Source organism: Chiloscyllium plagiosum, chromosome 40 (genome assembly GCF_004010195.1).
Source record: "Chiloscyllium plagiosum isolate BGI_BamShark_2017 chromosome 40, ASM401019v2, whole genome shotgun sequence".
Lineage (NCBI taxonomy): Eukaryota > Metazoa > Chordata > Chondrichthyes > Orectolobiformes > Hemiscylliidae > Chiloscyllium > Chiloscyllium plagiosum.
The window spans coordinates 5,640,202-5,656,903 of NC_057749.1; the positions used below are offsets into that span (position 1 = coordinate 5,640,202).

Consider the following 16,702-nt stretch of genomic DNA (forward strand, 5'->3'; position numbering starts at 1 on the left):
ACAGAAGGTGGTGCATATATGGAACGAGCTGGTAGAGGCAGGTAAATTTACAACATTTAAAAGACATTTGGACATGTATATGGATAGGAAAAGTTCAGACGGATATGGGCCAAATGCAGGCACATGGCACTAGTTCGGTGTAGGGAACCTGGTCAGCACAGATGAGTTGGACTGAAGAGCCTTCTTCTCTGTTGTATGACTCCATGAAAGGCCACATCGTTTTGGTGTTGATAGCAACAGGCTTTTGTGGTCAATGAAACACCTGATGTAAATGGAATTCCGATGTCCCAGACCAGTGCCCGAATTGGCAAACCCACATTCAGAGACTTCACAAGCTGGTGGGAATGGCACATTTACATGGGAAGTGCTGTTGTTTGGGGAATGGGAAGAAGTGCTGTTAGGGGAATGGGAAGTGCTGCTGTTTGGGGAATGGGAAGTGGTGATGTTTGGGGTATGGGGAGTGGTGATGTTTGGGGAATGGGAAGTAGTGATGTTTGGGGAATGGGAAGTCTTCCTGTTTGGGGAATGGGGAGTGCTGCTGGTTGGGGAATGGGAAGTGGTGATGTTTTGGGAATGGGAATTTCTTTGGAGTTTGCTACAGGTCACAGGGAGTTTCAGTCCAGGTTCAACAGTGTCTCTGCTGGACCACATTGCCTTTGAGCCATTAGGGCTGGGTTTCACTACGGCTTTGGGCCTCACCCATCCCCATTTGTGGTCTTGTGCTCAAACTCGCTGAGAGTGAGAACACTTGACAATAATCCGAGAACTGGCTGCCTCGAGCTTGCTGCATAATGACGGGCCGTTCTCAACCCTAATGCCTCCTCTAGCTCTGACCCTCCAGCTGCCTCAAATACATGTAAATATGGTCTGGTTCAAGTAAGAGATGACTTTGGTTTGTTTGGATAGAGTCAAACTCCAATGTTTGCTTGTTTCCTTGATATGCCTCTGAACGGAACCAAGTAGCATTTGTTACTGTCTATGTCTGTAAAGGATGTGAATTAAGTGTACTTTGACATTAATAAAAAGCTTCCTCTAGCTCTGAAACCTTGGCAGCCCCACCAGACAGCATGGGGGTCTCAAAATGGAGGTTGACTCAGAGAAAACTAGTTACTGGTTCACATCTTGGTGGAACTAAACAGTCATCGGCCTGAAGTGTCAAGTCTGTTTCTTTCTCCACAGGTGCTGCAGTTCCTGTTCTTTTTTCCTCTTTAGAATTCATTCACAGGTGAGGGTGTTGCTGGTCAGTGCCAGCATTTATTACCCATCCCTAAAGACCCAGAGGGCAGTCAAGAGTCAACTAAAAGCAACCCCAAAGAATTGAAGATACTGAGAATCAGCAACAAGAACAGAAAATGCTGGGAAAACTCAGAAGATCTGGCAGCGTCTGTGGAAGCAAATCAGAGCTAACATTTCAGATCCAGTGACCGTTCCTCAGAACTGATTATAGATAGGTCTGAGAGTCAAGCACATTGCAGTGAGGCTGGAGTCACATGTAGGCCAGACCAGGTAAGGTGGGCCATTTCATGGAGTTTTTTCCATTGATTTCCTACAGTGTGGAAACAGGCCCCATGACCCAATACGTCCACACCAACCCTCTGAAGAGGAATCCACCCAGATCCATTCCCCTACATTACGCACCCAATCAACACATCCTCAAACACTATGGACAATTTAGCATGACCAATCCATCTAACCTGCACATCCTTGGAATTGAACCTAGGTCCCTGGCGCTGGGAGGCAGCAATGCTAACCACCGGGCCACCGTTTCCCTCCCTGAAGGACCCGATCATGGCCATCCCGAAGTCACTGCCCCACATGGATCTCTGAGGGTTGCACAACTGGAAAGAAAATCAGAGGGAACGCTACTTATAAGCCGTCGGCAACTTGGGATTGCCTGGCACGCTGCCTGCAGGACTTAGCACTGTCAGGTACAAAAGAGGAAATACTGGGCCCAGGGTTTGAACCCACAGTCTTCCGACTCGAGCTGAGCTGTGATGACACGTGCAATTGATTCCTCTAGCTCTGAGGCCTTGGTAGCACCACCAGACAGAGTGGGGCCTCAGAGACTGGAGGCATCAAATGGAGGTAAAGAAAGCCTGTAATATGTGACACGTGGGATTGCTTCATAATATTGTATTCAATTGGAAGCCCTACCTGATGGCAGAAGCTCGGCTTTGACGACTGGAATCTCGATCTTCTTCCTGCTGTAGCTTACGAACTTGTCTCCAACAAAGAAGAGGGTGGGGATGATAAAATACACATGGAATCTTTGCGGCTGAAGGAGAGCAGCACTGCCGTGTAAAAGGATCTGTTTCAAAAAGATGCAGATGTGTCTATTTCTAGAGTTGATTTTACTCCTTTGATCCTATTTATGTTTTCACATTTCTGGCCAGCACTCTATTTTGTCTCTTCCCACCAATGTCACTTTCTCTCTCACTCATTGTCTCCACATAATCACATACTTTCTCTCCTTAGATTGATGGAGCAATGAAGATCTGAGTTTTGACTTATCGTTTCTCATAAGCTTTATGTACATCATTTTCCCCCTTCTCGCATTGTAGTTGAGAAATATTAAACATTCTTTCCCCCGACCTCGAATCTCTGAAATGCCTTACTGTGTTCCTCTTGCAACCAACAGACTGTAAAGAGCCCAAGCCCAATATCTGCAATGCACGACTTCTTGATTTACCACTCATTGCTCCTAATCTTTCCAAACTTGACTATGCAAAGTAGCAGACGGTCTAATTTATGAAGACTAAAAGACTTCTGCAACAATATGGCTGCCAATTTGATTGGAGTCAATTATGGCTGATGACATGTTTTAACAGGAGATTGCTATCCAATCTAGATAAATTCCCCCAACAATGTCTTTGCTGCATTCTCTGGTTAGATCATCAAACAAATTCTAATGTCCTTCTTGAAGCCAGCTCCATAAACATTCAGGTAAAACCTCAAGTAAAATCAACTAAGATGAACTTGACACTGTGACGGATGGATAAAAAGTGTCTACCCCACCATGTTCTGCTTTCTCAACTCTCAAATGGTCAAGGAATTTGTTGCAAAGTCACTCTGAAGGTCTCCTTGAAGTCTGGCAACATTTATGTTATTGACTGAGGGTTCCAATTGCCCGTAGGACAACAATAGTCTTTGAGTCTACTGGTGCGATGGGTAGGGGCCCTGCTTCTGTGTCCTGGGTTTGAGTTCCACACGAGAATTTGATGGCTCGGAAAACCAGATTCACAACAAAGCCAAAAGGTGTTGAATGTCAGTCTGCTAATACTTACAACCTATCAGTGACAGGTGGGGAGTGCAGGAGCAATTCCTGCACAGCCTTGTGCTGGAAAGGAAGTCGAAGCCCCTACTGTCATTATCCACAGCTCCAGACCACGTAAAAGTGTACATTCCCACAGCAACTCTGGCTCCATGGATGAACTCCAACACTTTAACCGTGTCTCTGTGACGTGTGAATATGATCTGGGGTGTCTCAACCACATTATGGACCGAAAAATTATCTCTGTAAATGTTATGGGCAGCCAACTCTTAAAATACCTGCTCGCCATTCTGTGAAAAATATTACACACTCTTTCCACTGTGTAATATATTTCTCATGCTCACATTCATTTTCATTTGGCACTGTTAATGTCCTTCACACCTGTTGTTTAGATTATTCTGCAATTATGGACTGATTCCTTAGATACTGCAAACAAGGTGATGTAATTAAATGTCAGAGGGGTCCTGTTCTTAGTGATCCTTAGTGCCAGGGCAGCTATAAATAAACCATTAGACCATGAACTTTTGACTGCAGCTTCACTAAGTACTTGTACTGTTGCCTGCAATTCTGGCAAGTTCTTGGTCGACTGAGTCACCCCTTTTGTTTGTTTCCAGCTCACAAACCATGGCTTGAAAATGAATACCAGTCACACTGAAATATGAGTAATTTAATTGCCACTAATTAATACCAATACAATAGACGACACATATTAGTAGGAGCTGAGAAGGTGAACGGGAAGCAAATTTCTAAACTCTATGGATTTTTGTCACATGCATGCACATTAACTATTGTCTGGTAAAGAACAAACTTAGCCACATGACTGGAAAGAGGATGGGCAGATGTTACTGGTTGGTAAAATCTTAGAAGGGGAGTTAGCTTCCTATTACAAGAAGAGTCTCAGGGCAATTTTTACAGAATGGTAAAACAAGACTCCACAAGAGACCTGGGAGGTGCTTAAAGACATATTTTATTGATCCATAAAATATAGGAAAGTTGTAGGTTTAATCAGAAGTCTACATTAATTATTCGTGCTTGAAGCAATGCAGTGGGTGTCAATAGCCATGGGGTCTGGAGAACATTGCTCAAAGTTCCTCCCCTTGCAAAAAGGATCACTGCTTAGAGTCATAGAGTCATAGAGATGTACAGCACAGAAACAGACCCTTCAGTCCAACCCGTCCATGCCGACCAGATATCGCAACCCGATCTAGTCCCACCTGCCAGCACCCGGCCCATATCCCTCCAAACCCGAAACGTCGATTTCGCTGCACCTTGGATGCTGCCTGAACTGCTGTGCTCTTCCAGCACCACTAATCCAGAATCTGGTTTCCAGCATCTGCAGTCATTGTTTTTACCTTGTTTTTTTCCCTCCAAACCCTTCCTATTCATATACCCATTCAAATGCCTTTTAAATGTTGCAATTGTACCAGCCTCCACTACATCCTCTGGCAGCTCATTCTATACATGTACCATCCTCTGTGTGAAAAAGCTGCCCCGTAGGTCTCTTTTATATCTTTCCCCTCTCACCCTAAATCTATGTCCTCTAGTTCTGGACTCCCCCAACCCCAGGGAAAAGACTTTGTCTATTTATCCTATCCATGCGCCTTATAATTTCTTAAACCTCTATAAGGTCACCCCTCAGCCTCCGACGCTCCAGGGAAAACAGCCCCAGCCTGCTCAGCCTCTCCCCATAGCTCAAATCCTCCAACCCTGGCAACATCCTTGTAAATCTTTTCTTAACCGTTTCAAGTTTCACAACATCGTTCCGATAGGAAGGAGACCAGAATTGCACGCAATATTCCAACAGTGGCCTAACCAATGTCCTGTACAGCTGCAACATGGCCTTCCAACTCCTGTACTCAATCCTCTGACCAATAAAGGAAAGCATACCAAACGCCTTCTTCACCCTCCTATCTACCGGCGACTCCACTTTCAAGGAGCTATGAACCTGTACTCCAAGGTCTCCATCTGGTCAAGATCCTGTTGTAATCTGAGGTAACCTTCTTAACTGTCCACTACACCTCCAATTTTGGTGTCATTTGCAAACTTACTAACTGTACCTCTTATGCTCGCATCCAAATCATTTATGTAAATGACAAAAGTAGAGGACCCAGCACCGATCTTTGTGGCACTGCACTGGTCACAGGCATCCAGTCTGAAAAACAACCCCCCACCATCACCCTCTGTCTTCTACTTTTGAGCCAGTCCTGTATCCAAATGGCTCGTTCTTCCTTTATTCCGTGAGATCTAACCTTGCTAATCAGTCTCCCATGGGGAACCTTGTCGAACACCTTACTGAAGTCAATATCGTTCACATCTGCCGCTCTGCCCTCATCAATCTTCTTTGTTACTTCTTCAAAAAACTCAATCAAATTTATGAGATATGATTTCCCATACACAGAGCCATGTTGACTATTCCTAATCAGTCCTTGCCTTTCCAAATACATATACATCCTGTCCCTTAGGATTCCCTCCAATAACTTGCCCAAGATGAACTTGTAAGGCGATCTCAGCTATCTGTAAGAACAATAGGGTGATTATGGTTGGGGATTTTAACTTTCCGAACATAGACTGGGACTGCCATTGTGTTAAGGGTTTAGATGGAGAGGAATTTGTTAAGTGCGTACAAGACAATTTTCTGATTCACTATGTGGATGTAACTACTAGAGAAGGTGCAAAACTTGACCTACTCTTGGGAAATAAGGCAGGGCAGGTGACTGAGGTGAAAATGTGTTGCTGGAAAAGCGCAGCAGGTCAGGCAGCATCCAAGGAGCAGGAGAATCGATGTTTCGGGCATTAGCCCTTCTTCAAAAGGGTTCATGCCCAAAACGTTGATTCTCCTGCTCCTTGGATGCTGCCTGACCTGCTGCGCTTTTCCAGCAACACATTTTCAGCTCTGATCTCCAGCATCTGCAGTCCTCACTTTCTCCCAGATGACTGAGGTGTCAATGGGGGAGCACTTTGGGGCCAGTGACCATAATTCTATTCATTTTAAAATAGTGATGGATAAGGATAGACCAGATCAAAAAGTTGAAGTTCTAAATTGGAGAAAGGCCAATTTTGACGGTATCAGGCAAGAACTTTCAAAAGCTGATTGGAGGCAGATATTTGCAGGTAAAGGGACAGCTGGAAAATGGGAAGCCTTCAGAAATGAGATAACGACAATGCAGAGAAACTATATTCCTGTTAGGGTGAAAGGAAAGGCTGGTAGGTATAGGGAATGCTGGATAACTAAAGACATTGAGGGTTTGGTTAAGAAAAAGAAGGAAGCCTATGTCAGGTATAGACAGGATAGATCGAGTGAATCCTTAGAAGAGTATAAAGGCAGAAGGAGTATACCTAAGAGGGAAATCAGGAGGGCAAAAAGGGAACATGAAATAGATTTGGCAAATAGAGTTAAGGAGAATCCAAAGGGATTTTACAAATACATTCAGGACAAAAGGGTAACTGGGGCGAGAATAGGGCCCCTCAAAGATCTGCAAGGTAGCCTTTGTGTTGAGCCACAGAAAATGGGGGAGATACTAAACGAGTATTTTACATCAGTATTTACTGTGGAAACGGATATGGAAGATGTAGAAAGTAGCGAAACAGATGGTGGAACCTTGCAAAATGTCCATATTACAGAGGAGGAAGTGCTGGATATCTTGAAATGCATAAAGGTGAATAAATCCCCAGAACCTGATCAGGTGTACCCTAGAACTCTGTGGGAAGCTAGAGGAGTGATTGCTGGGCCTCTTTCTGAGATATTTGTATCATCAATAGTCACAGGTGAGGTGCCGGAAGACTGGACGTTGTTTAATGTGATGCCACTGTTTAAGAAGGGCGGTAAGGACAAGCCAGGGAACTATAGACCAGTGAGCCTTGTTGTGCATGGGTTCTTTAAAGCCTAAAATAGTGGATTAGGATATCTATCTCTCTGCCCTCGAAGAGCTTTGTCGAGCAAACAATATGCAGTTTATTGTAGAACTGCAACCACTTACAGTTGGCATGAATATGACCCTCATTATTTCAGAGATTCACAGCACACTAGCTCTGGTCTGTTTCCTACAAACTCCTTCTTTACACTGACTGAGTCCCTCAGGGAGTGCTGCTTACTGTACTCAATCAAGTCGAGTGATTTATGAACATCTGACTTACAAATGCCTGTAGTTATGAATATGATCCCATAAAAAGGGTGTAATTTCAAAGACCTGTCATATGAACATTTCTTTCATTTAACGTAATCCTGCACTGTGTTCCAACTTGCGTACAAATGAACTAGCAATCAAACTCCAGAATGGAACCCAGGGACTGCCTGTATTAAGCCTTTTTGACGCATACACAATGCTGCTTGGGCAGATGTCAGTTAAGAATAAAAGGTTGAATGCTTCCCATCCATCATCACTGCAAATAGCTGACTACTATTTTCCTGAAGGGCCCACACATCAAAACTAGCCACTGTGCTGAGGAACAAGGTAACGTCCATAGGTGGAACCATGTCTCAGAGAAGGGAAAGGAGAATAGAAAGTAGGCAGGAAAAGAAAAAAAAATCATAAAGTTGCAGAGGAGAGCTGCTTAAGATAAATAAATATTGAATCAAATTCAATGACAGTACATTTTAAAGATTGGAAAATGAGGATAGGCTTTCCCACTGACAGTGGGCACATTTATCCGCTCATGATGTGAATCAAAAATGTAAGCATTGTTCCTGTAATTTTGAAATTGTTTTGGTTAGCCATTATCAAAATGCAGAAGACACAATTAAGGTCATATTTTTATTGATCCTTAAAAGCCCTGAGGCAGTGGGTGCTTGGCAGCCTTTCTTGCGATTGTTTTGTTAACTAATTGGCGTGCCAGACCACTTTAGAGGAAATTCAAGGTTACATAGTGTTATATGGCTCGAGAATGAACCACAGGCTAGTTTGAGCAGAGGTAGCAGATCTGCTTCCCTGAGGATATGAATGAATCAGTTGGTTTCTATTACTCACACTTTGGATGCTTGCATGATCTACTTTTGATACCAAGTTGCAAACGAAAAACATTTATGAACTTGCCCCAGCCTCAGGGTGGCTCACTCAGTACCACAGTCATTCCATTACTACGCCACATTCGTAAATGGGCATTCAACAAATCTCACATTCAAACTAACCTAACCTTTGATTCCAATGTGATTTTTCACTAGGACCTGTAGACACTCTTGTGAAGTTCTAAAGATATCTCCTTACCAAGACATATATCGCTATGTAGAGATGGTGGGACACCCAGAACGCTCTGAAGCTAATGCGCCGAAAATGATGCAGGGCAAAGACGTGCAGAATTGAGAAGAAAAAGAGGAGAAGCACTCCAGTCATCCCTGAAAAACAATATAAATATCATGACCGCCTATTAAGGTTCTGACTGATGGATTACTCCTCAATAATGCATGACTCAGCACTTCTGACAGAGACTATTAATTTCTTGTAAGTCTACCGTAATCCAGGAGAAACAATGGCAAACACTAGGTTGAGCAAAGGGCCGGGAGATGAATATTAACCCAACCTAACAGCTCAGATTTCCTTTCCTTTTCCCATGGTCACAAATTCAATGACTTTCAGGCAGTTACAACTTAAATTTCCAGATGGTGGAGTCTGCAGTTCCAGGTAACCCATTGCAATGCTCGTCGTTGTTAAATTAGCAGCTGCTCTCAGAGGAGATAGGGGGTTGACAGGAATGAGGATTGGAGTTGTTACCGCCATGCAGTTTATGTACAGGAGGTTTTGTGGCGCAGCAGCTGAGAATCAGTGTCGCTGAGTCAGATGCTTTGTATTTGAGTCCCATTCAAGGGCTTGGGGATCAAGGAAGGTGGATTCATAATGCAGCCAAACAGGCTGCAAATCCTTCCAACACACGCCAATGGCAAGACATTCTGGTAAGCCATATAATTGAAATAACATCAGAATTGCTGCCATCATTATCTATAATTCCCAACTATTAATGAGCAAGGAACCATAGCAACTCAGACACCCTGAGAGATCGACAGCATACTATAAATCTAAGTGCTGTGCTGAGCTTTAGCTGATTTCTTTTTTATTCTTTCATGGGATGTGGGTATTACTGATCGGGCTAGCATTTGTTGTCCATTCTTAATTGCATTGAATGAGTTAGATCAACCATAGTTGCACTGAATGGCAGAGCAGGCTTGTAGCACAGAATGACCTATCCTTAGTTCATTCTTCGTACAATTGGCCTTTTCAGAGGGGATTTAAGAACCAACCACATTGGCTTGGACCTGGAGCCTGATAGGCCAGACCATGTAAGGAGGTGCCAGTGTTGGATTGGGAAGGACAAAGTTAAAAATCACACCACAGTAGGTTATAGTCCAATAGGTTTATTTGGAAGCACTCGCACTCACACCTGATGAAGGAGCAGCGCTCTGAAAGATTATGCTTTCAAATAAACCTGTCGGACCATAACCTGGCATGATGTGATTTTTAACTTTACCTGAGATAATTAAAATTCACATAGCACCCTGGAAAAGGAGTGGAGGTGCCGGTGTTGGACTGGGGTGGACAAGGTCAGAAATCATATGACACCAGATTATAGTCCAACAGGTTTATTTGAAATCACAAGCTTTTGTAGTGTTGCTCCTTCATCAGGTTCAGCTAATGGAGTAATAGTGCTCTGAGAGTTTTTAATTTCAAATAAACCTGTTAAATCAAAACCTAGTGACGTGTGACCCCTGAACTTGGGAGAGGAAGAAAATCATCCTGGGTTTGCAGATCAGATTACTTTGAATGCTAAGTCTATATTTGTGGACAAGGAATGGCACACTTGGTTCTAATGATCCTCACAGTCAACACTTTTTATCTAAGGAAGATCACTTGGATGATAACCAGTTAACACAACAGTAGACATTACATGGTATCACAAGCTTACTGTTTGTGCACAAATTTTCCTTTAGAGAAGTAATTCACCCCCTTGGTGAGGGGATGCAAGTACCTGTAATATTTTGAAAGAACCACCAGTAAAACTTCAAGGGAATTTCAGACCTACAGGAGAAAAGAGACATCATCAGTTATGAAATGCAGTAAGGGGTTGGAGGGGGTGCAGAGGAGGCTCTCTAGAGTGATTCCGGAGTTGAAAGAGTTGGCTTATGAGGAGAAATTGAGTAGATTGGGACTGTTCTCGTTGGAATTTTGAAGAATGGGAGGGAGCATCTTATAGAAACATATACAATTATGAAGGGAAAAGATAAGACAGAAGCAGGGAGATTGTTTCCACTGGTAGAGGGCATAGCCTCAAAATAAGGGGGGAGCAGATTAAGGACTGAGTTGAGGAGGCACTTCTTCACCCAAAGGGTTGTGAATTCCCCTCCAGTGAAGCAGTTGAGGTTACCTCATTGATGTTTTTAAAGCAAAGATAGATGGAGTTTTGAACAGTGAAGGAATTAAGGGTTATGGTGAGCGGGCGGGTAAGTGGAGCTGAGTCTGGGGAAAGATCGGCCAAGATCTTATTGAATGGCGGAGCATGCTCAAGGGGCCAGATGGCCTACTCCTGCTCCCAGCTCTTAAATACCTGGCCTTTTAGCCTTTCAGGTTTTTAACTACAGGTTTGACTTTGTTTCTCTGACAGCTATGGACCGGGACTTTACCAGATGAAAGAATTTGATGGATCCAGAAAGATCAAGTATATTCAATGCTCATCTACTTCAAAAGTGGAGATCTCACCTTGACTTGAATCAATCAATCGCATGAATGACTGATTTTTCGATTGGATACCAAAAACAGAATTTAAATGGTAACAAAAAAGTAATATGAATAAGGATCACTGTCGAGCTACTATAGGGAAACCTGGTAGTATTGTGGGTGTTGGAATATAGAGCACTTTGGGATACAGATCACTTCAGGATATAAAGAACTTCGAGATATAGAGAACTTCAAATAATATTGATCTTGTTAATGTTGATCTTGCTACTTGCCCCCTCTTGTGCAGCCATAACCTTGTATACCTTGCTCTGTCTAAGCACCTTATGATCTATAAGTCCTTGTTCGCTATGATCTGCTTGCGCTGCTCACAAAACAAAGCTTTTCTCTGTACTTAGGTACATGTGCCTACAATAAATCAAATCAAATTAGCATGCATCAGGGAATTAAAGGTGATGAGCGAGTCAGCAGGGAAGTGAGGTTGAGACCGAAATCTGATTGGCCATGCTTTTGCTGAGCGGTGCAACAGGCTTGATTTCCAATGTTCAAAATTCTTTCTGATTAAGAACTTAGCTTACCCATCATCGTAGAGTGCCTCAGGAAATAGGCAGGCTAGTACGCTGAGTGGGTTGGCTGAGAAAGTGTAGATATTGACTGCGTGAGCCGCACTGTGGAGCACTACAAATAAAAAAAAGCCAACTAAATATGTTGTGTAATTAGCTGCGAGCAATATCCCAGTTCTACAATGGGTAATCAATACTGCAGAGTGTGCAGTGGGTTAGAGATCTACCTCTTGTTATATTCAAATATAACACAAGTGGATGGGACTGAAGCTTCCACCGTGTTACAGTTATTGTTAAGCAGGGAACTCATCAATTTACCAGGACTGCATATATTACAGAAACTATTATTGATTCCTGATTGTAACTTACTCAAAATATAATTACGAGGCCAATGCTAAATTGGCCCTGCCACAGCTCAAAGTTATAAAACAATTCAACATCACAGTCAATGATGTGCTTTTTGACATGTAATGTAGGAAACATGGCAGCAACTTTGTGCAGAGCATGCTCACAGAAATAGCTCATCTGTTTCCTTTTAGGGTATTATCCAAAACACCAGGGATAAATTCACCTGTGCCAATGGATCATTTACATGCACCCTTGGAGGCACAGAGAGCCTCAGTTTAATTTTTGTTTGGAAAGCGAGCATCTCCCTCCAATCATGCAGTACTGCAGAGGAGGGGCTTTTTGAGATCTGGAGGATTTGATCCCAGAACCTTGTGACTCAGAGGCGAGAGCACTACCCTCCTCCCCCTGACACTGAGCCATGATTGACGTGGTTCCTTGAAAGCTCAAGGTCAGAGTCAGCGGAATCTCCGTTCACCACTACGCACGCGTATTGTCATACTCAGTACCTGAGAAAAAGGCAGCAGCCATCGCAACCCAACGATGGAAATCCACGGCTGAATCAAAGGGAATGTAGTGATTCAGGAACGTTTCACGTAGGACCGTGATGAGGTTCCGGCACATGGTGAGAAGGATGTACGAGTACATGAAGGAGACTGCGGCTGCCGACCCACGGGCAATTATGAGACCAACTCTTGTGGTCTGGGGCACTCCCGAATGTTCTCTCAGCACCGCATAGTCTGAAGGGAAAGGGAGCATTCATCAACATATCACAAACATGCCTTCTTGAACCATTGCCACTCTGGGGTAAGGTAGTATACCCACAGTGCTGTTAGGAAGAGAGTTTCAGGATTGGAGCCCAGCAGCATTGCAGGAGTGGAGATATAGTTACAAGTCAGGATGGATATGACTTTGAAGTACAACTTTTCACACCTATCTTAGCAACAGTTCAATACATTGAAAATATTCTGCCTGTTCACATAACTGTGAATGTAACTACTCGATTTAAGTGATATCCTTAGCAACTCGGTAAAGCCTGACCAGACTGTGGGGTTGCTCTGTCATTTGAGAGGCAACTGGTAATGGTTTAACTTAAGGTCACCACGCCTCAGGCGAGGGGAAAGTTTGAAAAGGTGAAACCTTCACGTTAACTGAAGCTGGTGTGGGAATTGAATCTGCACTGATGGTATCACTGTTCATTACAAACCAACTGTCCAGCTCCGAGCAACCACTCCATTTGTGAATCACTGTCTCATTTAAATTTGCAATGAGGAGAGGCAACCTTATTGAAACATATAAGATTCTTAAGGGATTTGACAGGGTCGATGTTTCCCCATGTCACTGAGTCTAGGACCAGAGGGCACAGTTTCACAATAAGGGGTTGCAGAGTTGAGTAGAAATTTCTTCTGTCAGAGAAAAAGTGAATCTGTGGAGCTCTTTGCCACAGAGGTTTGGTCAATAATTATATTCATGGTTGAGATAGATTTTTAATCAGTAAGGGAATTAAAAGCTATGGGGAAAAGGCAGAAAAGTGGAGCTGGTGATTACCAGGTCAGTCCTAGAGTCATAGAGATGTACAGCACAGAAACAGACCTTTCGGTCCAACTCATCCATGCCGACCAGGTCTGAAATTAATCTGGTCCAATTTGCCAGCATTTGGCCCATATCCCTCTAAACCCTTCCTATTCATGTACCTATCCAGATGCCTTTTAAATGTTGTAATTGTACCAGCCTCCACCAGTTCCTCTGGCAGCTCATTCCACACACACACGACCCTCTGCGTGAAAAAGTTGCCCTTTAAGTCCCTTTTAAATCTTTCCTCTCTCACCTAGTTCTGGACTCCCCCAACCCAGGGAAAAGACTTTGTCTATTCAGATCAGACTTTGTCTATTCAAAGCCCTTCATCAGGCTTTTGCCCGAAACGTCCATTTTCCTGTTCCTCGGATGCTGCCTGATCTGTTGTGCTTTTCCAGCACCACTCTGATCTAAACTCCAGCATCTGCAGTCCTCACTTTTGCCATTTTGTCTAATCACCCTATTCATGCTTCTGATGATTTTATAAACCTCTATAAGGTCACCCCTCAGCCTCCGATGCTCCAGGGAAAACAGCCCCAGCCTATTCAGCCTCTCCCTATACACAAACCCTCCAAACATAATAACAAAGCGTTTCTGAACCCTTTAAAGTTTCACAACGTCCTTCCTATAGGAGGGAGACCAGAATTACATATTCGAAAGTAGCCTAACCAATGTCCTGTACGGCCGCATATAGTTTTAAAAAGCAGATAGGTGTGAAAAGTTGTACCTCAAAGTCATATCCATCCTGACTTGTAACTATATCTCCACCCCTGCAATGCTGCCGGGCTCCAATCCTGAAACTCTCTTCCTAACAGCACTGTGGTTATAGCAAAATTTGATCAGATCATGTGGGGAATGCCACATTCAGTTCCAGCTATCGCAACTCAGAAAATAAGTATTTGTCTTGGAGAAGATGTAGCATTGATACATCAGAGTGATACCCAAGATTTTGCCTCTCTTCACTTGAGGCAATAGAATATTAGAGAGTGATTTTTGTTTCTTCATTCAAGGGATGTGAGCATCACTGGCAATGGCAGCATTCATTGTCCAATCTAATTGTGCAGATGACAGTTAGGAGTGAACCACATTGCTATCTGGAGTCACGTGTAGGCCAGACCAAATAAGGATGGCATATTTCCTTCCCTAAAGGACATTAGTGAACCAGATTGTTTTTCCAATGGTTTTGTGGTCATCATTAGAGCCTTATTTCCAGATTATTATTGAATTCAAAAGTCTACCATCTGCCATGACAGGATTCAAACCCAGGTCCCCAGATCATTAACTGGCTCGCTGGATTAACAGTGAAGCAGTTACACCACTTGGAGATCACAACCCCAATTTAATTGAGGATTTAAAACCGTCAAATCATTTGATAAGCATAATTACTCTTCATTTGGTAGTTAACCACTTCATCTCACAGAAGTATACAAAACAAAAGGGATGTAAGCTTAAAATTAGAATTGGGTCATTCAGGGTTAAAACAAGGAATCATTTATTCACCTAAGGGGTGTGGAAGTCTTAAATTTTCTCTTGGAAAAGGTTAATGAGGCTGCGGTCAGGGTGAGAGGGTAAAATAGAAATTGCAAAATTGAGATTTTGTTTGTAACCCAGGTGGCAAATATATGAAGCTACGTCACAGATAAGTCATAATCTAACAAAGCAGTTAAAAAAGGCCCAAAAAAAGCCTCCTCTTGCTCCCATGGTAACATGGTCTGTTAATTGTAAATGGTTGGTTACGCAAATATAACATGGTACTTACAATAGGCACGTTCAACAAAGACACCCGCAGTAATTCCAAAGAAGATGATTACACAAAAAATTTGACGTTGATGATTTTGAATATATTGTCTATATTCATGGTATTTCTGGTAAAATTTATTTTTGGTATACTTTTCCCGTTTTGGTTCTGCAAAGACTTTACTCATGGCTTGAGAAGATCTTGAAACACAAACAGAATAGAATAGAAAGAATTACATTTATAAAGCATCTTTCATGCTGTTGGTATGCCTCAAGGACTTTAAAGACAATGATGCACATTTGAAATGTCTTCACTATCCAATGTAGGAAAAGCAGTTGACAATTTCTGCACAGTAAGTTCCCATAAACAGGAATGAGATAATGACAAAATAATCTGAGTTTTAGCAATTTTTGTGAAGGAATAAATATTGGCCAGGGCAGAGATGAACAATGCTAATATTTTTCAAAATTGCACCAAAAGCCAGGAGGCCTTAGTTTAATGTCCTCTGAGAAGCAGCATTTATTGTATCTTGCAAGATAACCTCTTCTATCAAGAAAAAACAACCTCTAAAATCAACATCTCTAAAGAAAGTTTTCTTTTCTAAAGCTGTGTAGACAATAAATGAAAACAATTCCTTGATTTTTTTTTACTTGCTAGGATGCTATCCCTGCTGATAGCTCAGATATATGATTTTATTTGCTACTGAGGTAAATCAAAAGATGCTCCAAATTTCACAGAGCAATCGTCAAAAAGAGAATTGTTTTTACATTTTGTTAGAAAAGCAGGAAGGTTATCCAATAGCGTTTGGAGCGCTGAATGTTTCTTTGACTTTAAAGTGAGGTGCAACGAGACCTGGATGTCATGGTGGAATAGTCACCGAAGGTTGGCATGCAGATGCAGCAGGCAATGAGGAAAGCTAATGGCATGCTCTCCTTTGTATGGTGTGGACTTGAGTATTGGAGTAAAGGCTGTCTTGTTGCAGTTATACAGGGCCTTAGTGAGGCCACACCTTGAGTATTGTGTGCAGTTTTGGTCGCCTTTTCTGAGAAAGGATATTCTTGTTTTTGATGGAGTCCAGAGAAAAATCACCTGACTGACTCCGAGAAAGCAGGACTGATATAGCCTTGTTGCAGTTATACAGGGCCTTAGTGAGGCCACACCTTGAGTATTGTGTGCAGTTTTGGTCGCCTTTTCTGAGGAAGGATATTCTTGTTTTTGATGGAGTCCAGAGAAAAATCACCTGACTGACTCCGAGAAAGCAGGACTGATATATGAGGAAAGATTGGATTGACAGAGCTTGTATAGACTGGAATATAGAAGAATGGGGGGGCGGGGGGGAGATCTCATAGAAACATATAAAATTCTGATGGGACTGGGCAGGCTAGATGTGGGAAGAATGTTCCTGATGTTGAGGAAATCCAGAACTAGGGGTTGCAGTGTAAGAATAAGGGGTAGGCCATTCAGACTGAGATGAGGAAGAATTTCTTCATTCAGACAGTTTGTAATATACTCTCCCACAGGAAGCTGTTGGAGCCAGGTTGTTCGATATATT

General features: G+C 42.8%; 1 protein-coding gene across 1 annotated transcript in view; it reads right to left on the reverse strand.

The window, feature by feature from the left end:
* Positions 1-16,702, reverse strand: part of LOC122542470 (dual oxidase 1-like) — a 115,139-nt gene that overhangs the window by 13,781 nt on the left and 84,656 nt on the right. The window contains exons 24-29 of the mRNA XM_043680203.1: positions 15,172-15,350; positions 12,347-12,577; positions 11,508-11,607; positions 10,226-10,275; positions 8,473-8,600; positions 2,155-2,308 (exon numbers count right to left, since the gene is read on the reverse strand). Coding sequence (XP_043536138.1) covers positions 2,155-2,308; positions 8,473-8,600; positions 10,226-10,275; positions 11,508-11,607; positions 12,347-12,577; positions 15,172-15,350 — 842 coding nt within the window. The remainder of the gene's footprint in view (positions 1-2,154; positions 2,309-8,472; positions 8,601-10,225; positions 10,276-11,507; positions 11,608-12,346; positions 12,578-15,171; positions 15,351-16,702) is intronic.